Source organism: Lissotriton helveticus, chromosome 11 (assembly GCF_964261635.1).
Source record: "Lissotriton helveticus chromosome 11, aLisHel1.1, whole genome shotgun sequence".
NCBI classification, from domain to species: Eukaryota; Metazoa; Chordata; class Amphibia; order Caudata; family Salamandridae; genus Lissotriton; species Lissotriton helveticus.
The window spans coordinates 647,900,477-647,928,045 of NC_136072.1; the positions used below are offsets into that span (position 1 = coordinate 647,900,477).

The window sequence follows — 27,569 nt, forward strand, 5'->3', positions numbered from 1 at the left end:
CGTACATGCATTTATGAGAGAAAGTGAGAAAAAAGTGCAAAAATAATATGATAATTGATTGACCCATGAAGTTTTTATGAAATGTTTTTAATTCACTCTAGACAGTTAAGTAGGTAGGGTACAACATGTGCATAAAAGCTAACACAGAGATGTGAAAGGTTTATTGGAAGGTGCAACGATGAAATTTGGAATGATTCTGTAGACAGTGTATACGAACAGTTGGGAAACCCACTGGGGTATGATACAAAAAGTAACAGTGATTGCGTAATACTGATTTTTGCTGCTGTGCCACTTTGCCCACAGGGGCTATATTGGAAGAGATACTGTCTAACTACTCATTGAAGTAAGGTATTATGCCCACCTGGGTGTTATTGTGGCTTGGCAAATAAGACAAAGCGGGCGCTGCTTCATGATAAAGGCGAGGCAGCGCACCAAAAATGCGCGAGTTGCAGGAAACTGTGTAAAATACAGGTTTTATGCTGCTTATTTTCAATGGAATTATGATCACAAAAAAGTAATTTCAAGGTTTTCAATTTAACTTTATTGTCAATGAATGAATTTATTGCACTGTGAGGTGATACCCGGAAAAAACACGAGTCTGTCTACACTGTTGATTTGTTTGTAGTTTTGACGTGACACGCACTGTGATGTGTGGCTGCTCTTGACTTTTGTAAGCTATCAGTGAGCAAGGCTGCAAAGACAGCTGAAACGCGTTCAAGTCTGGCCGAAATAAATTAATTTTCAGCCGGCTACACAAGGCGTCGTCGTTATCCTTTTGCCAAAACAGATGTAGCGTGGAGCAAATACTACGGATCTACTCCCGCGGGGTCCGGACTGACGACACCACTCTCGATGCTGGCGGTGGTATACACGCAGGGGAGCGTTATGTGTATATATATATATATATATATATATATATATGTATATGTATATTAGGCAAACAAACGTCACAGCAAATTTGTAGAATTTGTAGAATGACGAGACGAACCCAGGAATCAGTGCCAATTATTTTATTCTGCTCAGCACCACTCCACCACAATATGTATATGTATATATATATATATATATCTCAAAATGGACACACTTACAAAGCCTGGTGAATCTACTCTGGGGTTTGTAGGAGTTGTGCTGCTCATGCAGGCAGGACACCCTCTCACCTTTAACCTAGCACTCTGCCTTCAGAATTGAAAGGCCTGCCTTAGGGGAAAACATATCTTTTGTGAGAATTGCTAGCACCAACTTACACAGGCTGCAATGGCAGGCCTTTTGTCACAGATTGAGTGGTCTCTCATGATAGCATAATTCATGCTGCAGCCCATGGGATACTCCTGGCGTACCTGTGCCCTGGGTACCTTGGTACCATATAATAGGGACTTACTTGGGTACACCGGTAACCAATTGGGAAGGTACCAAAGTACTAACCATAGTCAAATTTAGGGAGCAAGGACAGTGACCGGGTCCTAATTAGCAGGATACTAGTCATAAAAAAGAATAACACCAGAAAAAAGTGGAGGTAGCCATGAAAGCAGATCCTACTTTCCTACAGCCATTTTGTTTAGCCTTGACTGGTTGTAATACATCATATGTAAATTCTAAGTAGTGTTAATGTGAAATTTGTCTTACTAATACCTAGTACCTAGCGCGTTCTGCATGGCATCCCCCACTCTGAATCTTCCTTATCCACTAAATCTGTTGCCAGTTTCAACCTTTGGACTACTCAGATCTCCTGGGGTATAGCAAAACTGCGTTTTATAAATTAACAAGGCTGAACTTTTCAAGAGCACCTCTGACATCACTCTATGATCTAGAACACCATCCAGGATTTGGTTATCACCCCCTGTATGAACTTGCAGTCCAAACCGAGCCTAAACCTGAACCACATTTAAATTATGAGCTGTCACTTCTAAGCAGCATTAAGTAGTAAGTGTTCCCTCTGGACCCATTGCATCCCTTAAGGTGAATATCCCTATTATGTACCAACTGTGAAATCCCTGCAGTTGCCCTGGCTCTTTTAATGCACTATTCACCCATAAGGTGATGAGATCAGTGAATCTGCCTACCCATCACAGTTTTCTCGTGGTCAACTTCAGTGGCTTGACCATTGTGACTATGGTTTTTAGCTGAGTTCTAATGTTTGTGTGACACCACAGAGTGCTCCTAGATAGCAAAGGTTGCCTATAGCACATCTCTGAACTAATATCATTGTGTCCTGTAGGTATGTGAAGGCTCATTCATTCATCACAACAACTTTGGATGCTCAGTATTACTTGTGCAAATTTGAGAAAGCAAATGCACCATCAATCAATCTGGGGTTTGTGTAGCAGGGCTACACACCCGTGAGATTCTCAAGGTGCGGGGGGGGACTGCTGGGCCCTGTGAGGGTGGAGAGTCGGTCCAAGAGCCAGGTCTTAAGGTCCTTCCTAAATTGGGACAGCGACACAGCTTGCCTGAGGTGGAGGGGCAGGGTGTTTCAGGTCTTGGCAGCGAGGTAGGAGAAGGTTTTTCCTCTGCTTCTGGTCATGTGGGTCCTTGGGACGGAGGCCACGGTAAATTGGGCAGTGTGGAGTGTTCTGGCGAGTGTGTGCATTGTGAGGCGTGGTTCATATATTCTGGTTCTGCGTCGTGGAGACCTTTGTAGGCATGTGTCAGAAGCTTGAAGGTCAGTTTCTTGTTGCTTGGGAGCCAGTGGAGTTGTTGGAGGTGTTGTGTTAAATGGCGTCGGCAGGGGATGTCGAGGACTAGTCTGGCTGCGGCGTTTTGGACGTTATGTAATTTCCTAATCTGTTTCTGGGTGATGCCGGCGTAGTGTGTTGCCATAGTCGAGTCTGCTTGTGATGAGGGCATGGATTCTATGGGGATCCATCTGAATGTCTTTCAAAGCAGGTGGAGCATGTGATAGCTGGATGAGGATACTGCGTTGATTTTGGGGTTCATTGAGAGAGAGGAGTCCAGTATGATGCGGAGGTTGCATGGGTGGTCCATAGGGGTGGGAGGGGTTCCTAGCACCGCAGGCCACCAGGAGTCGTCCCCGTGAGGGTGAGGGGGTGGGTTCCAGGATGAGTACCTCGGTCCTGTCAGAGTTGAGCTTGAAGCAGTCTTTCATCCAGGTTGCAACAGCCTTCATTCCACTGTGAAAGTTGAATCTGATGGCAGTGGGTTTGTTGGTGAGGGAGAGGATCAGTTGGGTGTTGCAGGCAACGATGTAGAGTCCTTTGCTTCTGACGATGGCTGCGAGGGGTCCATGTAGATGTTGAAAAGGGTGGAGTTCATTGAGGAGCTTTGTGGCATTCCGCAGCTGATCTCTGTAGGTTCTGAGAGGGACGGAGGTAGTCTGACTCCGTTTTCGGCCAAGGAAGGATTTGATCCAGTACAGTGCCTTGTCACGGCCGGTGGGCGGCTTCTTCAGCAGGGGGTTGATATCAGCGTGTTTCAAGTGGTCCGGGAAGGTGGTGGTTTTGATGGATTAGTGTATGGTAAGGCGAAGCTGGGGGGCGATGGAGGTGGCTGCTCTATGGAAGATGTGGTATGGGCAAGGATTTGATGGGGCTCCTGGGTGGATATTCTTCATTGTCTTTAGTGTGTTGTCGGTGTTTAGCGGAGTCAAGTCGAGCACGATCGGTTGTGGTGTGGCGTGGTTTCATGCAGTGGTGGGGGGCATAGTGGCAGGGTCTTGGGTGGTGAAGCTGTTGTAGATCTGCCTGATCTTGTGCTGGAAAAAGGTGCCAAGTTTGTTGAAGATGTCTTGGAAGGGTGGGATGTCTGTGGTTTTGCTATTGGGTCTGGTGAACTCCTTGACGATGGTGGAGAGTTATATGCTGTTGTGTGTGTTGGCGTTGATTCCGTCTTGGAAGGCCATTTTCTTTGTCGTTTTGAGGAGAAGGTGGTGTGCGTTGCCAGCTGATTTGAATGTCGCACTGGTTTCCGGTTCTTGTTCCTCCATCTCTTCTTGAGTCTCCTGCAGGTGCATCTGAACTCATGGAGGGCAGGAGTGAACCAGCTGGCTTTCTTGGAGTGTTGCTTGCCTGGTGTCTTCTTGAGGGGTGCCAGAGTGTCATCACAGTTGGAGATCCATCAGCGAGGGTTGCGCGCTGTGGTGTTGGTGTCTGTTGATGCTGGCGGAGTGTTCGTGCTGAGGTAGTCGACGAGAAGTTCTTTGGTGGCCCTGTTCCAGCTGCGACGGGGGCGCTGAGGGCGATGGTGTATGGTGGGCATGTCGACGGCGAGATGCACGCAGTGGTGGCCAGTCCAGAGGAGTTTGGTGGTGAAAACGGGGTTGAGCGTGTGTCCGGCTGTTTGGGTCAGTGCGGTGGATATCTGCTTGAGTCCAATGTTGGCATGGTTGTCCAGTAGGTAGGTGGTGTTTTAGTTACTGGTGTTGTCCAGGTAGAAGTTGAGGTCTCTGAGTAGGATGTAGCCATGGATGCGGGAGTCTGGGGTGTGATGAGGTCCATAATTATGTCACTGAAGGAAGGGTGGGGCCGGGGGGCCTGTAGACTAGGGTATCGTGGAGGATGGTGTTGGGGTTGATCTGGAAGTGAAGGTGTTCCATGGCTGTCGTTGGGTCATTTGAGTGCGTGGTCAGTCAGAGGGTGTTCTTGTGGATAATGGCAATGCCTCCTCCTGGTCGGACGGTGCCGTCCTTGAGGGTGATTTTGTAGCCATCGGGATAGTGATGGTCGGTCCAGAACACGGGTTGGTCCAGATTTTCGTGAAGAAGGCGATGTCTGTAGAGGCGGTGACGAGGAGGTCCCAGATTTCTGTGGCGTGTTTGTGGAGGGATCACACGTTGAGGAGAATGCAGTTGAGGCAGTCAGGAGCGCTGTTGGTTGGCTGGGCGGTGAGAGGAGCTGTTGTGTTGGTGTAGATAAAGGTGTGGCTGCAGTTCCAGCAGGTGAAGGGTTCATGGGTCTCCTGTGGCGATGCAAGGTGGCAAATGGCGTATCATCCTGAGTTGAGGGCGAGGAGAATGCTGACCTCGTAGCGGTGGAAGGTCCGAGAACCAGGGTCTCTGGCACTGGATATAGTCCGAGGGCTGATGGGCTTGCCTTTGGATCGCCCGCTGCTTTCGCCCACTGCACAGCGGCTGCCATGAAGTAGTGCTGTGGAGGGCTGGGCAGCAGGGAGGCAGATAATGCGGGAAGGGTAATTGGTGGTGGGGTGGAACCGTGGCGGATCACAAGGGTGAAAAAGGAAAAAAAACTGAAAAAAAGGCACAAATAAAGATACAACAGATAAAACAGAAAAGAAAGACAGAGGGGCAGCCGTAGCAGCAGAGCATGCTTCTCTGCTCTAGTAGCATGATTCTATGCTACTAGACCACCAGGGATGAGGTGCAGGCAGAAGCCTGCGGGTGGAGGAGGGCCTTGAACTTCTGACAATCTGGTCAGTAGCAGCAACGGGCGCTGCAGTAGCTACCAGGCGAGCTGTCCCATGCAGGGAGCAAGTCCACTAAAAGTCAGTGGACTGCACTTATCACCGTGCAACGGCTGACATTAAGTACGCTGGACAGCTCAGAGGTGAGAAACACAGGAGTGGGAAGGGTCACTGGAGGGGGTGGGCCGCAGTGGATCGCTGGGGCGAAAAGGGAAAAAAGCAGAGGAAAACAGAATAAAGGCAGAAGAAAGAACAGAAATAAAGGCACAACAGAAAAAGCAGAAAAGAGAGACAGCGGAGCAGTCCTAGCAGCAGAGAAGTGACATTTTGCCACTATACCACCAGGGATGAGGCGCAGACAGTAGCCTGTGGGAGGAGGAGGGCCTCAAACTACTGACCAGTTGATAAGCAGCTGCAATGGGGGCAGCAGCAGCTACTATCATGCTATAAGCTATAGCAATCCTTTAGTATATAAAAGTCTCAATAGTACAAAAATCAATTCTCCCTTTCGAGATGCTTTGTCAACCCCACATTCATATATAGATATCCACTTTTGTCCTATACAGTCACACCTTATCAAGGGAACACATTAACTCAGCATGCCAATGCACTTATATGATTATTAATAAAACCATCAATAATTTGATAAAAACATACAAATAAGAATATTCCATTCATTTTACCATAAATAAAATCATGATGTATTGTACTTTTATAAATTGTAATGATTCCAACAACCCCCTGGAGAGGAATATAACAAGACACTAACATTTGTCATTAAATTGTTAGTTTGCAATAATAGACAGCACACCACAGAGGGATTAATTCTCTGTCCTCCTTTGTTTCTGTTCCTCTTGGATTATAGGGACCGATGCTTGGTTCCTTCTTGAAGGGCTCGCGGCATTGTTTCCTGCGTTTACACTGAACTTTTGAGTTCTGTTTTCCTTTCGTCTGTGTCTGGGCGAGAGAGGTCTCACACCGTCCCTCATCGGATTTGGTGTCTTTACCATCCCTAGTTCATTCTCCTTAAGGTGGTCATGGGTCTGATGCCCGCTGTCTTGGCATTGCGGTTTCCACTGTTTTTTGTCAGCAGTTGACGAATATGTTCTCCTAGAACTTGGTGGTTGTTTCGCAGACCCTCCTCCTATGGGGTATGGCTTTGGTATCTATTCTAAGTTAAGGAATCTAAGGCTAGATGTCGATCAGATGGGAGAGTTACTTACCTTCGGTAACGATATATCTGGTAGAGACACAGTCAAGCCGCAGATTCCTTAACGCCCGCCCATCCTCCCCTCTCTGCAAAGGCCTTTTCATGTGGTGTTTTTCCACCTAGCCCCACTTTCTGGTGGCCTTGGTCTTCCGGAGGTGTGCTTTTGCACCTCACTCTGGCGTAGGGTGTGTTGTTCTGCGTGGGGCCCTTCTGCCTCCCCTCCGTCCTAGTGTTTGGTTGGTGGCGTGTTCTCGCACCTTCCTTTGGCGCAGGGGTTGTGGTTCAGCTTACGAACCCTTTGGCTCTCCACTCCGTTCACGTTTTAAGGTGGTCCAGGTCTATACTTTTTACTACCTTCTCATGTTGTTTCACCTGTGCTCCTCACGTGTGGAGTTATTCTGTTTTTCATTCCCTCCCTCCGCCCACATGTATGCCTCCTTCTTTCTCTGGCAGTCGGTTATGTGCTCTTTGGTACCACAGTCCTTAAATCTCTGGAGGGTGTGTGTAGTGAACTTTCTAGTGGTTGTTCACTTCTAGTCACTTGTCTTGCAACATGTTGCTTCACTATTGTGGTTCTTTAATTTCACTCCTGTGGTGACAAGCTGTGCCTGGCTTGTCATATCTTTCATGCCTCAGTTGTTGCCCCTCGAGGTGGAGCACGGCTTGGCACTTTGTTGGGCCCTTGCTCGCAGCACGTACTCTGTGAGCTCCTTTCAGTCCCTCCGGGTACTGGGTGCTTTTTCAACAATTTTGTTCTTTTTTAACACACTGTTCCTATGCTATCGCAGTTTTTCGCACAGCTCCGCGTTGTGGTGCGGAAAAGTTTCCTGCAGAAAACTGACGTCAGCACACCAGGAGGTGCTTATATGACTCCATTGTCGTCTTTTCAATGGACGACGTCAGGACGTAGCTGGTGCAGAGGTATTGCTGGGGAAAAAAGATTTTTCGGATCCAGTCTGTCGCCTGGGGAGAAATTCTAGGTTAAGGAATCTGCAGCTAGACTGTGTCTCTACCAGATATATCGTTACCGAAGGTAACTCTCCCTTTGGGATGTGTACAAAACACAGGGATATCTATCTCATTGCACCACTTACTGATTACTTCAGTTCGATTTCTTACTTGACTGCCAGTGGCACTACTTTTTTTTTTTTTTTGGGGGGGGGGTTCAAACTGCTTTATTGATTCTTCCACACGGTACACAGCTGTGCGCCTACAACCCTGGGGCCGGCAGCATGTTAAGTTTAAAGATAATGGAGTATGTAACAGATTAACACAGCCCTTTGACCGGCAACCCGGGGGTCCGGCGGCGTTCGACAGGAATATGTTTTACGTGTCATGTACCTGTGACAAATACATCTGACAAAGCATTACATTAGAACTCATTTTAGTTTTTTGAAAGTAACCATACATAACCTTCCTTTAACTATACAGTGATCACTGCATCACAACATTCTCCCTCCATTTGTTTTTATTTTTTGTTTTGTTATTCCCAAACATGGTGTATCCTTGTACAAACATGTATGCCTGACAGTTGTCCGCTTACTCTGTGACTGTCAGTGGCCTCTCTTTTAGATATTCAACTAGGTACGTCCAGTAGTCTTTGGGTCTAGATCCCGCAGGCAGTTCCTCCTCATAGGTGACTAGTGTGTCTTTACAGTATGTGAGGTCTTCCAACCACTTCCTCTGGGTGGGACACCTTGTGCTGTTCCAGTGGAGCGAGATTCTACGCTTAGCCATCAGCAGCGCTATTACACAGTACTTACGTTTTCTTGCTCGTATATTTAGGGACAAGGCCTAGCAAGCATACTCTTATCGAACATTCGACGGGTGCGTCTAACATTACACTTAGTGCTTCCGTCGCATTTCTCCAATAGTCAGCAATCTTGGGGCAATGCCAAGCTAAATGAATGAAATCAGCCCCTTCCATTTAACACCTTTTGCATCTAGAGTCTGCACTCAAACCATATCTATGCAACCTGTGTGGTGTGTAGTACATTTGATGCAGGTACTTATAGTGAATTATTCTTAAATTTCCATTCGGGGTGAGCATATCTGTTAGCATACATGTCGCGGACCATTCTTCCGTGGATAGTGGTTCAAGCATTACATCATTCCATTTATGTCTCTTTTTGTCAGTGTTACCCGCAACATCCTCTTGTAACCTAGCATATAGCCTAGGGACTATGTGTGCCGCTGTAGGTGCTGTTAATAGAAACTGCAGTGAGAGCAGTTGTTGAAGTTTTTCGGGGTACATTGTGTAGAGTTCTTTCATCGCCCTCTGTAACCGGTAGTATGTGAAATTGAACAATAGTGTCGGGTTACTGATATAACTCAATGACTCCAACGTCTTAAATCGCCCCTCTTCATAGAGATCACCCATTTTATCTATTCCTGCTCGCTGCAGCAATCCCATGCTCACTGCCTCCTGGGTGACCGAGAGCTCCGGGTGATGTGCCAATGGCATGGCAGGTGCATATAATGGGAGCTTGCCCGCCTTTTTGCCCATCAGGTACCAGGCTGTGTTGGTGGCGTCTATAGTATTTATGTCCCGGGTATGCAATGGCGGACGTTTGTGTGGTAGTATGGCCGATAAGGGAATGGGGTAGGCATCTCCTGTCTCAACCGCAATATGCGACATGAACGGTATTTCATGATACCAGAAGTGTGCAAATTGCGCCTGCGCGCACAAATAATAAAGATAGAGATCCGGTACCCTGAAGCCTCCCTGTGCATAAGGCAATGTTAATGTTTGTAATTCCAACCTAGCTTGCTTGCCCGCCCAAATGAGGTTCAGGACCAATTTGTTTATATTCTGGAAGACTTCTGCAGGCGGTTTAATGGGAATGTTGTTGAATAAATAGAGGAATTTGGGCAGAAGCACCATTTTCACTATGGCAGTTCTATCCGCTAATGAAAGTGGCAGCTTGTTCCATCTGTTAATTTTCTCTTCCAGTTCCGAAATGACCCTCCCATAATTTGTACGGATGACCAGTTCAGGGTCCCGGTGATACCAGATGCCTAAATATCTCGTGGGTTCTTCCCGCAATTCGAGCGGGTACTCTAATGTGAATGGAGTAGTGCTGTCTGATAACGCCAGTATTTGAGACTTGGCCCAGTTTTGGGCAGGGTCTTTAACATATAGCACCATATCATCCGCATATAGGGATATGTGCAGGGGTCTTGTTGGGAACTGGAGTGCCGAATAATGATGATGTTGTCTAATCTTGCATGCTAGTGGTTCCATCACCAATGCAAACAGCAGTGGGGACAGGGGGCATCCCTGTCTGGTCCCTCTGCCTATCACTATTGGATCGGAGACATAGCCGTTTACTTTTATGCGGGCTGAGAGGTCCGTGTACAGCATTGATATCCATTGTATAAACATTATCGGAAAACCCATGCATCTTAATACTGCATGCAAATACTCCCATTCAATCGCGTTGAAGGCCTTTGCGGCGTCTAAAAGGATCGCCGCGGCTTTGGTCTCAGGTGATAAGTAATGGGATAGCTCAAAAAGTGTTCTTGTATTGTGCGTCGTGGACCTCGCAGGTATAAAACCTGACTGATCTGGTCTGACTAGTGACGGCATCAATGGCTTAAGTCGCGTGGCCAGCAAACTCGCAATGATCTTGGTGTCTACGTTAATAAGTGACAATGGCCTATATGAGTCGCAGGCTTCTGGATCTTTTCCCTGCTTCAGCAGTGCTATCAGCATCGCTCCACGAAGAGACGCCGGGAGGATTTGCTTTTCATGCGCATCACCATACATTTCTACCAGGTGTGGGGCCAACAGATCTGCAAACGCCTTGTAAAACTCCCCAGTGAAGCCCTCCGGTCCTGGTGCTTTGCCGTTAGGGAGGGCCTTAATGATATCAGTCACTTCCTCAACCGTGACAGGGCTGGATAAGTATTCTCTATGCCTATCTGATAACCATGCAATTTCCACATCAGCCATATAATCTTGCATGTTATCTGACGACACATGTAGGCGTGATTCATACAGTTAGCCATAGGTTAGTCTGAATTCTTCCAATATCCCCTTCATGTCATATTTCTTAGTTCCCCCTGAGTCTCGCACTGTGTGAATGTGTTGCGGGGCATGACCTGAACATATCTTTTGAGCTAGTGCCCTTCCAGGTCTACCTCCCTCCCCGTATGCTCTCGCCCTCCCCCGTTTCGAGACGTATGTAAGTTCAGCAGCGGCATAATCCTGATGTTCTGTCAGGATCGTTTTTATGTCCCCTAATATGGGGGCGTCCTGTGTGTGCTCATAGCGGCGCTCCAATTCACTCAATTTAGACTCCCTAATACGTAATTGCTGTCTAATGTCTTTCAGGATTCCCGCTGTGGTGCTAATGCACTTCCCCCATATCGTTGCTTTAAATGCTTCCCACAGTAACCCTTTGTCCTCAGTAGTTGGGGTGTTGAGTTCGAAATACTCCACTATAGCTTTGTGTATGGTGTCTGTGTATGCGGAGTCTAGAAGTGCCGAGGCATTGAATCTCCAGGTGAAGGGAGGTGGGATGTAATGGGGCAGTTGTAGTGAAAGCGATCAGAGAGCGTGCGTGGTAGATGCTTAATAGAGGTCATCCATAGGGATACCTCACTCGACCCCAACCAGTAGTCGAGCCGCGACCAGCTATTATGTGCAGCATAGACGTGTGTGGCACGGGTTTCGTGTCCTCCAAATGTCGCTTAGTTGTAACTCTGCTATAGCATCTCGTAGTTCTGTTCTTGCCCGTTTGTGTGGTTCTACAGTGTTAGGCGATCTGTCTAATCCATCTCTCAGGGCTTTATTAAAGTCGCCCCCCCCCACACCATGTGTGTTACATTTAAATCAGAAATAGTGTGCCATAGTTTAGTGAAGAACCTAGGGTCATCCGTGTTTGGCCCATACGTGTTTATTAGAGCTACATTTTGGTTCCTAAGAAGACCAAGCACTATGACATATCTACCTTCCGAATCTTTTAGTACCCTCAATACCCTGAAATTAAAGCCCTTGCGAATGAGAATGCTTACGCCACGTGCATATGAGGAATAATTGGAGCTGCGCACCGCTTCTGCCCATCTGCTACCTATGGTGGTCGGTGCATTTGCCGCAATGTGCGTCTCCTGAAGAAATGCAACATCTATCCGGAGCCTAGTGAAATATGCAAATACTTGACGAATTTTCTTGGGGTTACTCATGCCCCTTACGTTCCAAGTAATAAGGTTCAGCCTGGCCTCTTTTATTACTTCAGCATGGAACCCATTTGCATCTCATCCTCTCGGCGCCCTTCATCATAGACATTTTGCAATTTGGCCACATATCAACAACAAGGAAATCCACCATGTCATACATGCTATGTAATTCGGAGTTTGCAATGCTTCTCAGATACAGTGATTTGTAATGAACATCCCCAAATGCCCCACTCCTCCCCCCCACCCACTTCAGCAACCCAATCCTGCCAAAGCCATATCTCGGAACAAAATAAACTATAAAACCAACATGTGTTGGGGGACACCCATGCAGGGGGTCCACCAGGTGCGCACTTCTCCACCCACATTGTGGATGTGGACGGGTAGTCTGTCTCAATTAACAAACGTGAACATAGTGCTATTAGTCTGCGTACTTTCTACACTTTCGCTATTGTGTACCATATGTCAAGGCCTCATAGCCTGTCATTTGAGCTAACCGTGCATGAACGCCTGCAGTACTGCTGCCCTTCTCAGTATATGCCAAATTTGTTTCACTAACAGGACACAGCTCTGCTAACATGTGAACAAGGGCAGTATATAACGTGTCAAGACCACACTTTTGCATAGTAGCAGAGTGAAGTGTTCGTGAGTCTGGGCTTCATAGTCCGCCCTGTGCGCCAGTGCTTCTGAGCCTTCTGATACAACGATGAAACCCCATTACCTGCTACAAATAGAAGTACCTTTAACTCTTCCGTCACTGATCAACAGGTCACGAGACCTTACAACCTTACAGTGGTGTAGTCTTAACTGGCGATATCGGCAAGAAGCCACCTCTCCCACATAGTCTATGGTGGAGTAGTTCTCGTATCAAGCACACCTTGTCCGCCAATTAGCCTACGACAGTTCATATAGAAGCAATATCTCTTTCTCATTTCTAATTCTAGTTAAGCGGTCGCGGGACAGTGCATCTTGGCCCACCCAAAGTGCAAATCATTCCACCCTCCAGCAGCACAAATGTTCTACTACTTGTTGCTGTGTGAGCGCTGTACCTCAGTGAAAAAAACTGCCATAGTTCAGCTTGCCCAATCGTAATCCCTGTGTACAGTATGCAATTAAGGCGTTATAAAACCTGCAACGAGGTCCCTACGAAAGAGGATGACAAAGTTCATGCCCCCGCTGATTCAACACCGAAACACCATTACCTGCTCAGGGCCGCTCAGCCCTCGTCGTCTGGCTGGTCTTCTCGTCCGGACGTTCGTCTCCGCCTGCCTAGCTTTTTGATATATTCAAGAGCTGCCTGTGGCGTGGAAAGAACAGTGGACCTCCCCACGTGAATTACCTTGAGTTTTGCAGGGTAGAGCATGGAATATTCCACTCCCAGGTGCCTTAGCTTCTTTTTCGCCGACTGGTATTCTTTGCGGGCCAATTGGACAGCCATGGTGTGATCAGGGTAGAAGTCAAGTTTGTTTCCCTGGTGCGTGATGTCTCCTTTTTCCCGTGCTCGTCTGAGGATCGTATCTCTGTCTCTGTAGTTCAGCAGACGGGCTATGATGATGCGTGGGGGGGCCCCCGGTTTCGGGCATGGCGCCAGGGAGCGATGAGCACGTTCCACCAGGAACACCGACGAGAATTCCTCCGCCCCGAAAAGTTCTTTAAGGAGATTTTCCACATATAGTTCCATCCTTCCCGTGTTTGTTGATTCCGGAAGACCTGATATGCGAACATTGTTGCGGCAGGACCTCGCTTCCAAATTCTCCGTCTTATTACGTAGCTCTTCCAACGTTTTCTCCATGGTGGCGCAGGTCTTAGTGTTGGTACTTGATACATCCTCCACCGCCGATATCCTCGTTTCTGCTTCTACTAGCCTTTCCCCATGTTTGTCCATCTTGGCGGCCATGTGGTCAACTCTTTGCGTAAGAGTATCCAACTTCCCGTTCATTTCTTGCAGGCTTCGCTGTATGGCATGTAGCACACCCTCCATACCGGCTCCCTCGTCGGTGTCATTGTCCCCCTCCGACCCGCCAGCAGCCCCCTTGGTCTGTTTTTTTGCTTCGAATTGTAGCTTCGTTTGCTGCTTCTCTGGCTTGCCCATCTTGCCTGCTGTATTGGGGAGGCCGCAGCCTCCGCGCGGGGCACTGTGAACGGCGTGCACCCTTCTAGTCGTCGTGGTCATCCGGTGGCAGCAGGGCTCTAAGAACGTGAAACGCAGTTGTAGTGGCACCGATGGCAGGGTCAATAGTAGGGTAGGCAATTCTTTACAGCATGACGGCCCTCGGACATAGGACAGACAAAATAACTATAAGCGTTTATATAGCCTTGTCAGCAATGTTGATAGCCATCTCTGGCAGCGCAGTCACACATCACGTCACAAGTAGTGCGCTCTCATACACCCCCTCTCGTGGGCATTACATCCATCGGGTGCACATCAGCATGCTGCAGGGCAGCCAGTGGAACTACTTGTTTACTCCTATATACAGGGATCATTTTAAGAATATGATGAAATACATAGATTCCTAATTCGTATGGGATAGATAATAGTATGTTTAACACGCTAACCATTGATTAAAAAATATAAAAACCCCATACTTATATTTGATATTTATTTAATACTGCGTCTACACTAATAGACAAAATGATATAATATGTTAGTATCTATCTATACTTATATATATATATATATATATTTATATGTATTTTGCGTTAAATGTAATCATATGGCTGATCATATCTGTTGGATCATACCCATTACAAGATGTAAAGGTGTACCCTGATTTCTACCTAGCGTTTCAATATCAACCACATTTAGTATAAACCTACAGATCGACCTTATTAAATAGGTGGCAGATAATAATTTGGAAGACTCAGACTATTATTTTTTTATTTTTTTTTTATAAAACCTTTATTGTGCATGAAAAGTGTACAAATACGGGCCCACAACCGTCAGGCCGGCCACAATACTTTCAGCATAAAAGCAAACATTACAGATTCCCAGCGGCCCCAGGATAAACAGTAGCAATACACGGAGTAATTCTTCAAACGAATACGTGCCACCAGGAAAACAGGAGCAGTGAAGGTTAGGTTTTAAAATTTTTAAAGGTATAAAACTTAAACAGGGAAGAATAGAGATCAAGGAGTACTGAGTCCGCGTTATAACTGCACATCATGAGTAGGCAACAGCATAGTACAAAATCACCCATAGAAGCGACATCTAAAACAACATGGCGGATCAAGGCAAAACAACAGGAGCGTAGACAGGCAAGCACACGCCACGCATAGCGCCACCCACTCCTACTAACCCTACCTTCGGACCCAGGACGGAAACAGGTAAAGAAAAGCGCAGAAAATAGAAGGCCCATAGAAACGAACTATATGAAAGTAAACCCTCCCCCCCCCACCCTACATCAATGCGGAGGCTACGGCCTACCCCCCCCCGACAATGTGTCTGTCGCCCACAAGAACCCGAAATATAGAAGGAGAAAAGAAAGGAAAAGAAAAAGAAATCCCTAACATTGGAGGAGGGCCCATCCCAAATCACCCGAACTCCCCGGCCATAAAACCTCGTCACCCCCCATAATAACGAGTAGAGCGACAATATTTATAGAAAGCAGGGAGAGACATCAGAAAGCACTGCAGCACAGTTCGAGGAGGCGTCCCGTCTCGGGCCCCCACCCGCCCCTTAAACACAGTAAATACAAAAGAAGATCATGCCTAGCCCTGGCCAGATTTCAAGCGTCCATCCAAATATGGCCCCGGATGACACTCCGCCCCAGACAGAACAAAGGGATAAGATGGCCGCCCTCTACATGGAGAAGGTCCCCCTGCGTGGATCATACAAACATAGTCACAAACCATGGCAGTCCAGAATAATGTCGCACCCGAGTCCACCCAATGCAGCACAAAACAGCAACTGAAACCCAGAGCATCTCCGGCCTGGGCAACGTAGAAACTGAGTCGTATCCCCAGCTGAGCCACGAATGAAGACAAGTGTCCATTGTCCAACAGGAAAGGCTGAGGCAGGCAGGGAAACAAAGTCGCGTTCACGACATGGGCTGGCGGTAGTCCCACAAAGGGCACAGTCTCAGGATGTTCCACAAGCTGATAATTGCGCTGCAACAATGTTCCCATGCCGGTTTCAGGAGAGGCTCGGTCGATCACACAAGGGGGGTCAGCTGGCGAGGCATTCTCCTGCCCGAGAATGGCTGCGTCCTGCCTCACACCGAGCGCACAGAAGCGAACATGCCAGTCCGACCTCAGCTCGGCTAGCGCTGTAAGGATGGAGGCACGGGTGATGGAATGTGGCCGATCTAGTGAATCGGCAGTGCGAGGAACGACAAAGGGGTCCGATCGCAACTCAAGATCATGGAGGGCGAGATCCTCAGGGGCAGAGACTGAATCCATCCGTACCGCGGAGGAGACGACCGCCATATTGTGTACCAACCTAGGGTCCCCGCTCATTCGGGTGGGACACACGATAGGCAGCCGGGGTGTAATAGCGTGCACTGGATCCTGTAGGTACCGGACGGCAATCCGTCCCGGCGTGTAGCAATGGCAAAGCGCAGCGGCCATTTCCCCCTCAGCGAATTCAAAGCAAGGCAGCGCACCTTAACATCGATATGAGGGGAAAGGCATTATGAACTCACAGCCGGTCGAAGAGTCCTTCCACAGGAGGGATCAGTGCGGGCACCTGACAGGCAGTCATGGCGGGGGGCGCAGGCACATCACTCGCAGGCGGGAGCCGTGGAGTTCCGGCCGTCTCCAGCTGGGCGCATCGACCCGGGGCACTGGTGCAGGGCTCGGCTTCGGTCGTCAAGAAAACCCGCCTTTAACACCAACAATCGGGCAGGTAGGAGCACCGGAGGGACGCCACCGGCCACAGCGCGCCTCGCTCGTCCTTTCGCGGCTACTTTGTCGCCGGATAGTAATCAGGATATATTAGCAGCAAAACAGGCTCGGGGAGCCGGGTGATTACACGTCCGTCTCCGTCGCCATCTTGGCTCCTCCCCCCGACTCAGACTATTATTAATCTTCGTATTGTGATATTTTTCAAACAGAGGGAGAGAAGGATATAGAATGTAATAATATTTGTATTCCCTATTCCATCTTTCTACTCATCCTGGTTCCCACTGTCCCCTTAGAACAGGTATTCATTATGGGCCCCAGAGTAACAGAATTATAGGACTGGCAGCACAAAACCTACATTACTAACTTCATCCAGTCCTCCCTTGTGTTGAGTTCCTTCTGTATGGTGTTTAATCTGTAAATGTGCCATTGTTCCCCGTTCTTTCTTTTCGTTTCCAGATTTCCACCTCTCCTGTTACCAGTGATCTTCTCTATAATGCACCACTCAAATTCAGTATGTTTGTGTTTCAGGGTATTGTTATAGTCCACTAGTGGGGCATTCTGTTTATTGGTTTTGAGCGCTGACCTATGCTCAAGCAGTCTCAACCTCAATTCTCTTCCTGTCTCTCCAAATTAAGGTAGCCCACATGGGCAGCATAACAGATAAACTACGTTGGAGCTTCTGCAATTGTTCAAACTTTTAGGTATCAGCGTATACCCATTATGTACCAGTGTTTTTGTCACTAAACAGTGGTTACATATTGAGCAGCTTCCACACTTGTTATTACCCAATGCTCTCCCTTATTGGAGCGTGCTTTGTTGCATGGGTCTGATCTCTCTATGGAGCCGATTCCGATCTGGGTCGGAAAGTTCTCCGACCGAGCCGGAACTGGAGTGATTTCCGACTGAGCTGGACTCCTGCAGTCCAACCAAGCGAGTACGATGTGGCCGCATGCTGCCGGACTCGGTTCGGTCGGACTCCTATTTAAGTCAATGGGAGCAGGTCATACGACGCGTACATGGGGTCCCATTGACTGAATGGGTACATCTTGCACAAGGGTGCCCCCTACAGTGGGTACGTGTCGGTGCCATCCACACCGTACATGCCTGTGTTGGGAAGACCCTTGGGTCTCCCCCTGTGTCCGAGTCTTAAGGCTGCGGGTGACGGGGGTCTGATGCTGACCCCCAAAGGCAACTTCCCAGACATTTTGTGAGCTGGAAACTTCCGCTCGATCTGGCTGTCAGACGCGCGCATCGTACTGGCTTGGTTGGAAATCGCCTCCATTGCACAGCACGGTTTGCTTCCGGATGAGGCGAACAGAGCGGTTCAGACCCGGAAACTATTCGGTCGGGGATTTTGTGTTTCTCGCATCGTACTTGCTCCCTCGTACAGCTGTACGAGTCGGGCAGACAACACGCGTACAACTCGTACTTTTTCCAGCCGGATCGCGTTCGGTGCCCTCCCGAGCGAGATCAGAATCGGCGCCTAAATGTGTGAACAAGGCTCCTACGTGTATTGTCATTCTGTTTGAATGCAAACCGGGGCTTGCACAGTTTTACCTCTTCATTTTTGTTCAGGATACTCCAATTCGAATTTACAATATTTTTTATTTTATTGCTTACATTAGAGAATTAACTCACAAATAATATTCTATGCGTAGTGGAATCTTGCCTTTTATTGACTCTGCTCTTATCCAGCATGCTTTCCCTGTTATAAAACCATGCTCATTTAAAAGCATGCTTTATTATCCTTTTTGGATAACCCCTAACCAGGAGGTTGACCCACAGTATCTGAATGCTTGTAGAAGTCCTCCAAAGATGAACAGTTCCTCCTCAATTGGGGGAACTGCCCTGTTGGACCAGGCCCTTTTGGCAGGTTCACCCCTAAACTTTTTGCTTTTTCCTAGCCTGTTTCTGTAACCTGGTGTTGGTGATTTTAGGCCTTGGCGCACTTTTTTCACTGTGGTACAGTGTAAAGTGCGTGAGCTCTCTGTGTATGTATGGTGAGTGACCTGCCCTCCCATAGGAATGAATGGGGAATATGTATGCCCATGGTAGTTCCTGATGTGTGGGGAGTGCAGGGTCGTGTTTGATATGTGCGCACTCGTGAGATTGAATGCAGCGTAATGGTGTATGCGGCATGATTGTGTCTAGTCTAGAAGTGCCACTTTGAGAAGTTGGCATATTTGTGTAATTTGTGCCTGGTGTGTGATTGGCTGGTGAGCCTGGCCCAGAGTGCCTGGGCCTGCTTGTGGATTGACTGTCTGGTTTGAGGGTGACAGGGGCTGCAGAGCCCCAGGAGGTTGTCTGAGTCAGCCCGTGGATGAAAGGCAGCATCTGCTGCTAAGGAAGTGGGTGGAGATAGCACCTGAGAGTGTATGAGGCTGTGCCTGCCTGCCACAATGCTGGCTCCACCTCCCCGCTGGGCGACTGTCACCTCTGTCCCTGATACTGAAAGGACTTCCCTATAACCAGTTCTAGCTGGTTCTCACACTGCCTGCACAAAGACTTCAAAGACTTTTCTGTGTATAAGAAGGTGCTGTGTCCCCTTCCAAAATGTTCTTGTTTTTTACTTGAATCTACCAGGGGCGGGAGCTGCCCAGCCCCTGGATGCCTGGAGGACTTCTGGGGGACCCCTCTGCCTTGCCTGGGCTGATGGGGGGACTTTGCTTTGCCCTGGGATCCTTTGGACCTTCTTCCTATCCCCCCAGGACTTTGCTGGACTTTTCCTGATTCCCCCTAGCGCTTTGTCCTGCTTCCAGCGCTTAAGAGCGCTCTATTTCGCCTGTAGCGCTTGGGAAGCGCTTTATCTGGCTGCCAGCGCTTATGAGCGCTTTATTTCATTTATAGCGCTGGGAGCGCTGTAATTTTCCCCCTCAGCGCGTCGTAGCCCTGTTATGGCCTTCCGCGGCTGCCCACGCCGCGTATTCACTTTTTATTTATTTATCTCGAGGGAGCCCACCCCTCGGATAATGATTCCCCGCCTGCCTGCCTAAGCGGGGCAGCTGCGCTGCCCGCAGCGACCCAGAAGTGGTTGGCCGGCCGGCCAACCCTGGCGCGACCGGCCGGAAGTCCCGCCCCGCAGTCCGGGAAGAGAAGAGGAAGGCGCCCGGGAGAAGGCGGCCGGTGCCGCCGGTGCAGGGCTCCCATTGCTGAAGGAGCCCCGGAGGAGCTGAGGAGTAGCGGAGGGGGCACGGGGCACATTGCCGGTGCCCACCCCCACCGCACGTCAAAGACCGAAGAAGAAGTATGGCGGACGGTGAACAGGGCTCCCGCGTGCCGAGGGAGCCCTGCAGCGAGAGGAGAGCCGCCCCAGGAGCCGCCGCCGCACAGGGAAGCTGGTGAGTGCGGGCGTCTTGGCTCAGGGGCATTGCTGGGACCGAGTACCCCGTGAGGGACTCTGACGGTGGCCGCATTATTGCTGAGAGCCCCGAGAGGCTCGAAGAGCACCTTTGTCTGTGGGAGTCCCCGGGAGGGGGACTCCAGCTTACGGTGCCGCATCTGTTACCCGAGCCACAGAAGGCTCAAGGCGCCCTTTGTGTTGAGAGGCTCCCTGCCCATATTATTGTGTTTAGAGCCACGGAGGCTCGTGGGGGCATTTGGCTATGTTTAGCCCACGAAGGGCTCAGGAGGTACTTTCAGAGCCTCAAGGGCTCCATGAGGAGCCGTGCCAGTGCGAAGCCCCAAGATGTTGGTGGCAGACAGGGCGGTCCCGGCTGGCAGTGGACCGCCCCAGCGTTGCACAGAGTCCGTGGCCTTAGGGGACACGAGTGTTTTAAGAGCCTGTGTGGCTCCAAGGTTTGGGACCTGTGTGGTGTCCAGAGCCTGTGTGGCTCCCAGTTGGCGCAGCTTTAGTTCTAGGAGCTAGTGACAGCCCCTGTCGCAGTTTTTGTTGATTCCCAGCTGCCCAGCAATTAGTGGGCAGCTGCACCGTTTAGGTCTTGGGATGTTCACAGGTGCCCAGCAAGTAGTGGGCACCTGCACCGTTTAGGCCCCTGACATTGAGACACAGGGCGTCTTAGCCCCAACAAGGCCAGTTGGCCTAGGGACTGCCACAGGTGGTGGCTTATGTAGATTTTGCGCAATTGTATGGTTATTGCACCTCTGAATGTGGTTTCTTGCATCATGTGTTATTCCTGCACCTCTGAATGTTTTAGGCATCATGTGTCTTCTTGCGCTGCACCTCTGGATGTATTTTATTGCATCATGTGCTTTGTTCTGAACACCGCTGAATGCGTAGGTTTATGCATCATGTGTTTCCCTTTACTACCCCTCTGAATGTATATTTATGCATCATGGGTAATGTGTTCTTTTCTAGACCCCTAAACGCTGTGTGATACTTAGGTGGTTGTCCGTACACCTCTGAATGTTTTTAGGCATCATGTGTTTTCCATTACTACTCCTCTGAATGTGTTTCATGCATCATGGGTAATGTGTTCTTGTTAATACCCCTAAATGTATTTTATTCTTAGGTGGTTGTTCTTTCTAATACAGGTGGTCCTAGTGAGGTCCTGGTTCCCTGCGTGACATTCTCCTAAGGTGTTTAGGGTTGCGTAGGTGGTACTTACCTGTTCCCAGTAGTTACTGGATGTGATTTATAACTGTTATTTTTTTGCTACAGTGATTTTATATCTTTTATTCTAATTTCTGACAGTATTTTTATTTCTACTAAGTGCTGATTACGACAGTGGCCTATGTGGCCCTGTCTTGTAAATAATCCCTTGTGAATATTGCCCGTGCCAGTTGGCACAATGTACATGTGTGATTTCTATCTGATGTGGTTTTGACAATACAGAAGTTATTTTTATACAACCTTGTGTGGAGTTCCTTTTGTGGTGTGCCTAGGATGTTGTTGCTGTTGTGCGCTGGCGCAAATGCTTTACACATTGCCTCCGAGTTTAGCCTCACTGCTCGTGCCAAGCTACCAAGGGGGTGACCAGGGGTTATCTTGGCGTGTGACTCCCTCGCCCTGACTAGAATGGTGGTTTCTGCCTGGCTTTGGCGTCAGCCTTAGCCTACCAGAAATAGCCAGTTCTAACATGCCCCAAGCAGGATATTATCCCTTTGTGTTTTGGGATAATAACTCTTGCAATGTAACAGTGTGTTTTTGTCAGTTGGCTTAGTAAAAGGTCAACTTCTAAGTGTCTATCTCTACACTGTATCTACATTATCAACAATCTATGGCTCTCCACACATTTACTAAGCCATGAAATCACTTCTTACATTTTATTCTCACCGCCACTTATGGTTTCTATACTTCCAAGTGTGTTGCCTGAGTTTCTTTAGTTTCTCTCTACCCTTCCCTTCCCCACTCCATTAGAGATAAATGGACTGTTTATAATGGTTATGAGGAACTCCCAATGTTCCTCTGTGGTTTATCTCAGCTTGTCCACTATGGCTCAGTCTTTCAGCAACGTGGCATCAAGATGCCATCACAAGTAAAGTAATCTATTCTCAAGAAGTTGTGTGCCACAGAATAGTTGGAAAATTGTTTCTTTGAGTGATGTCTCTCTCACCATATGCCATATACCATTGACAGATTTCTGCAGATACAAAGGCCCAGGAGCAGCCTCCCTTCCAATACCAGATCTATCTATCTCTAGCAACAACATCTTGTTCATATTCCCCAAGAATCGCATCAGCCCTTGATAATTGTGCTATATTGTCTACTAGAAATGGTGCAGATTTGTGAGCAATGTGGTGACTCTCCTTGAGCTTCATGTATATAGAGGATGTATAGCTCCCCTACTACAAAAAACTTTTTTACCCCCATATGCATATCTTTAAGACACACCCCATCTGGTCCATGCCTATGGATCGTGTTGTATATTACCTCATTTTTATCTTGCTCTCAAACTATTTTCATTCTGCAAAAAAATTTGCTATAGTGAAGATTTTCTGGTATCTCCCATACATTCAATTACTCACAAGCACAATCCAGGCATCCAAACAGTGGTTTACCGTATAAAAAATATTGTACTCTGCAACACTGACCTTTGACAATGCACATCAACCATGTCAGCACCTGCCTAGCCTCCCCACTACTTGTTGCTAGGCAGCTGGTTCAGAATGGCCCACATCCTCAAATCACAACATGCCTGTCAACCAAACAAATACATTTAAACTAGGAATAACACCTAAACACAGCTGGGGATTACCCTTTGGGTATTCCTAAGAGGCCCATCAATTCCCAGACCTTCAAAGGCAATATTGGAAAAAACATTTTCAGGAGCCACAGAAGCACTCACCAGCATGAGCATGGCCATAACCTATAAGCCTAACCAGTACTCATTCCTGCATTCTCATTGTTCATCTGAGGTAATATTCTACCTGAACATCGAGTATGCCCTCAAACCACCCACCCTCAGACCAATTCAGTGGTATTAAAATACAGTACATGTCAAACATTACCTAGTCCTTCAAACACCTGGGTATCCAGGTGCATCGGGGATGATATGCCTCCTGCAATCCAACTTTGGCGCCCAGTTGCCCCACCTACCCCCCACCAGGTTTGCCATCAGTCCGGCCAAGCTTTGTGGATATTTCTCTGTGATTCACTGGATAGAATACTTTGGCACCAATCTGTTAGGTGATGGAATGCAAACTCTTGAACTGCCAGTCGATCTCCAGTGCTCGGGCCAATCCCAGACATTTGGATTGGGGAAGTTGGGGATTCCCGCCATCAGAATTTGGTATGAAGTAGGAAACAATGTCATGTATTACAAATATCTCTTCCTCAGTTCACCTTTAACAATTTCAACATTCTGGGGTAAATTTGCCCAGCATGAATGAAGTGCAGGATAATTTACCCAGCATGAGTGAAGTGCAGGACAATGATATTCACATCAGCTTCTCGCAATGCACAATTTGACCTCGCACCTGCAAGATTGTCTCTCTTGCTAAAATTAAAGGCACAGCAATTATTGCTGTCATTGACAGCTTGGCCAAGGCTGAGGAATGAAGCCTGTTAAATCCATTCTACCAAGAAGAGTTTCAACAGTCCTTTTGGCTGTATCAAATCATGTACTTAATAAAGAGCTGGACAGATGGACCTTCTGCCCATTGTGTCACCACCATTATGCCAAAGTTTTTCCTACAAGAACAAGGTATACCCTACTCTTCCAGCAGACCCCTTACCACAGCCCACCCCAACAGTTCTCTCAGTCAGAAGAACATCTGTGAATACTACTGCCCTGCTACAGAAAAGAAAATTGGCAAAAGTTGCTTTTTTCAGTGCTGACTGGTTCCCAAGAAGGACAGTGGTTTCCGTCTGATCCTAGCTCTATTGGTTCTGGACTTTTTACCTATGCACAAGAAATTCAGTAAGCTATCGCTGGCTCAGATACCTTTGGTGCTGGAAATAGAAATATAGCTGTTTTCCCTCTACGTGCAAGACAAATATTTCCACATGAAGATCCTGTGGTCTCACAAGAGATACCTGCATTTTATGGTATTGCCCGCACGTTGCTAGCTTACAGTCCTCTCATTTGGATTGACAGTGGTACCCCAGGTCTAGATGAAGTTGATGGCTGTGGTTGCAGACAATCATAGGAGGTCGGGGATCTCTGTATTCTCGTACCTGGATGACTAGTTGCTTAAAGCTGGTTCATCACATAGGGTGTACTACATGCAGGCAATAGCATCCATGCTGTTCAACTAGGGTTTTCCATCAGCATGGTTAAAGTCTCACCCAGAGTCTTCTCAGTGTCTGTTGTTCATGGGGGCTGTACTGTATACAACATCACACTGAACCTCACCTCCTCCACAGCAGATCTGGGACATTCAGGGTAGGATTGCAATTCTTCAGGCGGAAGTTCAGATTCTGTCTTGTAGGCTCTATAGCTGCTTGGTCTACTGGCTTAATGCACCCTCCTGGTCATGCATGCATGCTGACTTATGGGGGCGCATCAGTGATATCCCATAAGATATTGCTTCCAGCATGGGGTCCTAGCAGACACCAGTGTGGTCTCCTAGGATACTATAACGTATCTAACTTGGTGGTTTGTGGAGGATCACCTCTGTCATAGAATGTTCATATATTCGCCACCATCCGTGACCACAGTAGGGACGGATGCATAGACCCTTGGCTAGGGTGCTCATCTGGAGGTTCTGGAGCTCAGAGGGCTTTGGTCTCCAGAATAGCAGGTACTTTACATCAGTCTTCCAAATTGAGGGCAGTTGTCTAGCCCTTATGGCCAGTCCGTCCAGATCTTGACAGGCAGTACGACTTGGAGTGTGCATTTCAATTGAAGTACAGTTTTCCACCTCAGAATGTTTCCTCCCATTCCCTTCATTTCTCATGGTTTCTGAGGAAGATTCACCAGGCATTGACTCAAGTTATCATTGTCCTGGACTGACTGAGAAGAGTGTGATATGCAGAAACTATGTACCTCTTGATGTGTTCCCTGCTCCATTTAACTTTTAGGGCATGGCACCTCACCCAGTCAGAGGGGCAGGTTCTGCACCCCATCTTCCAGAGTCTACACCTTAATGCCTGGAGGTTGAGCAGGACATCTGAACTCTTTGCAGTTGCCTTTGGAGGTGGACAATTTGATCCTATCCTCTTATTGGCCCTCCACCAAGTCTGTCTATAACAACAACTGAAATATATTTATCACATGGTGAGCTAAACAACATGTGGAGCCTTTGAAAACTCAGTTGTCTGAGGTCCTTCAATTCCCCCTGTTACAGGTCCAGTAGGGCTGCACAGAGGGTACTGTTAAGGGATACATAACAGCCTTGTCATCCTTTCCTTGCCATCCCTCTTCAAGTAACTGGTAGTGATGGAATTCCTGAAGGGACCGATAGACAGGTTTCCTTCAACTCTCTTCCTCAAGCCTCAGTGTTCCCCTTACGTTGTTTTGACCTTTTTGATGGGTGCTCCTTTTGAGCAGTCTCATAGTTGTCATTTATGATTGTTGACTGTCAAGACTGTTTTTCTGGTTACAGTTACCTCGGCCAGGCATTCCATTGAGTTGCAAGCTCTGAGCATCCACCTGCCGCTCACATGCTTCTTCCCGGACAAACTTGTCCTTTGAACTAAAGCAGCTTTCCTCCTCAAGGTGGTGACCCATTTCCATCTGGGTCAATCCATTATATGTCCTACCTTTTACCCTACACACCATCCAAAGAGAAGGAGTGATTACACAGGCCGGACCCCTGGTTAGCAGTCAGCTTCTTAGTTCTTCATTGGATACACAGACAGTAGCAAGGCAGTTCAGAAGAGGTCTTTGACCTACTGGATAACTTTGTGCATCATAATGTGACCCACCCTTCCAAAGAAGAAACCCCAGAGGGAATTGCGGCTCATTCTACCAGGTCAAAGTCTTCCTCCTTAAATTTAGCCATCATACGTGTACCGGTAGCTGAGATTTGCAGGGCAGCGACATGAGTTTTCCTTCACACCTTCACTAATCTTTTTTGCTTGGACTTGGAGGTGAAAAGGGGAGGCCATTTCCCCTGTTCAGTCCGCGAAGATTTTCTTGTCTCACTATTCTTCTAGCCCACCACCTTGGAATGGTTCTGCTGGGAATCTATTTGATAGATGAGCAATTTGTAGGTAGGAGTATCCATCAGTAGAAAAAGTAACTTACTCTTGGTATTCTGGTGGATACTTTCTTGACCTACAGGTGCCTCTCTGATGGTTCCCACCTCCCATTTTTTAAGGATGGTCATAGGCCTAAGAAATAAGGTCTCAAAACAGCAACACTGCCTCAGTTGATGTCTTTCCTTCATATCTGCCTCTAAGGAGATCGAAAAAACAGATGGCAAACTGACATTAGTGCACCACAGTGGGTATTGTATAGCTCCAGTGACATCATCATGGCATTGTTTCCGATGCTAGAATGGAAACTAGAGCACTCTACTCGTCCACTAGAGCTATGACATCAATTTCAAGATCAAGTCTAGAACCAGGGATATTTGAAAGTTGTGAAATTTGGAGCAGATAGAGCAACCACAGAAAGATTTTTACCGAAGATAAATAACTTTTTCATATCGGCACCAATTGCCAGAAGGCAATTGCTATTCTATTGAAGAAGGGTATAGTTTTTAGGAGATGTTCAGATCTGTCTAAATGACAATTGCTGGTGTGATTGTGCAATTTCTGTCATGGAATGGCAAGTACTTGATAGATGTGTAACATAGGTACTGGGTACTGTGTCGTGGGGATGATGGAAGGAAAACAATGTGGAACACCTACGATGATCGAAAGTGTTGCTAGCTACTTTTTACATTCAGATGCTTTATGGTGGCTTTAAGATTGCAGTATTTGTATATTATGTAAACGTTTGTGCTTTTTTTTACTCTGGTAATAATTTGATGTAGTGGCTGTACATGTGTAAACGAGATTTGGACAGTGTTATCAGTGAACCAGGTAGGGTACCCATTTCTTTTGTGACAGGACCCAATGCAGAAACTAGTTGATTTCATGTTTTGAAAGAAAGTTGGCTTTTTAAGAATTACTTCCATAGAAAGTCTGTAGAAATTACAATATTGTCAGACAGCACAGGCTAAGTGAGGTACACATATGGAACATCATTTTAGTATTTTACTCTGTTTCTTTTTAGATATATCAGCAAGTAAATGTACATATAATGCTGATTGGAGTAGAAATATGGACAAAAGGTAACCAGATTGATACCCACAAAGAAGACCCTCAGGCTCTACTTTCAAGCTTCACTCAATGGAAAGTAAAACATTTGGATTCACGCGTCAAAAGTGATGCTGCATTATTGGCTTTGTGAGTACATCTTAAAAGGATAAGACATAACATGTCATGTACAGAGTATCATCTTAAGGTATTAAAATATCACTTTATAACTGGGTGAAAGTATCATCTACGCAGGTATAGTATTTGTGATAGAGAATATCTATTTAGTGGTACCCTTTTGCCCATTACAATATTGAACATTTCATTAATAGTGACTAAGAGAAAAAACACAAATATATTTGTGGATCTCCAGCAATA

The 27,569-nt window shown here is 47.4% G+C and overlaps 1 protein-coding gene across 8 annotated transcripts in view; it reads left to right on the forward strand.

Annotated features, from left to right (window-relative positions):
• The window catches only part of LOC144791723 (disintegrin and metalloproteinase domain-containing protein 9-like), a 2,314,109-nt gene that overhangs the window by 819,306 nt on the left and 1,467,234 nt on the right, over positions 1 to 27,569 (forward strand). For all 8 annotated transcript variants that reach the window (XR_013602453.1, XR_013602452.1, XM_078666491.1 and 5 more), the window contains one exon: positions 27,169 to 27,341. Coding sequence is in view for 6 of the 8 variants with exons in the window: in XM_078666491.1 (XP_078522617.1) it covers positions 27,169 to 27,341 (173 nt within the window). In the remaining 2 variants the exon portion in view is untranslated. The remainder of the gene's footprint in view (positions 1 to 27,168; positions 27,342 to 27,569) is intronic.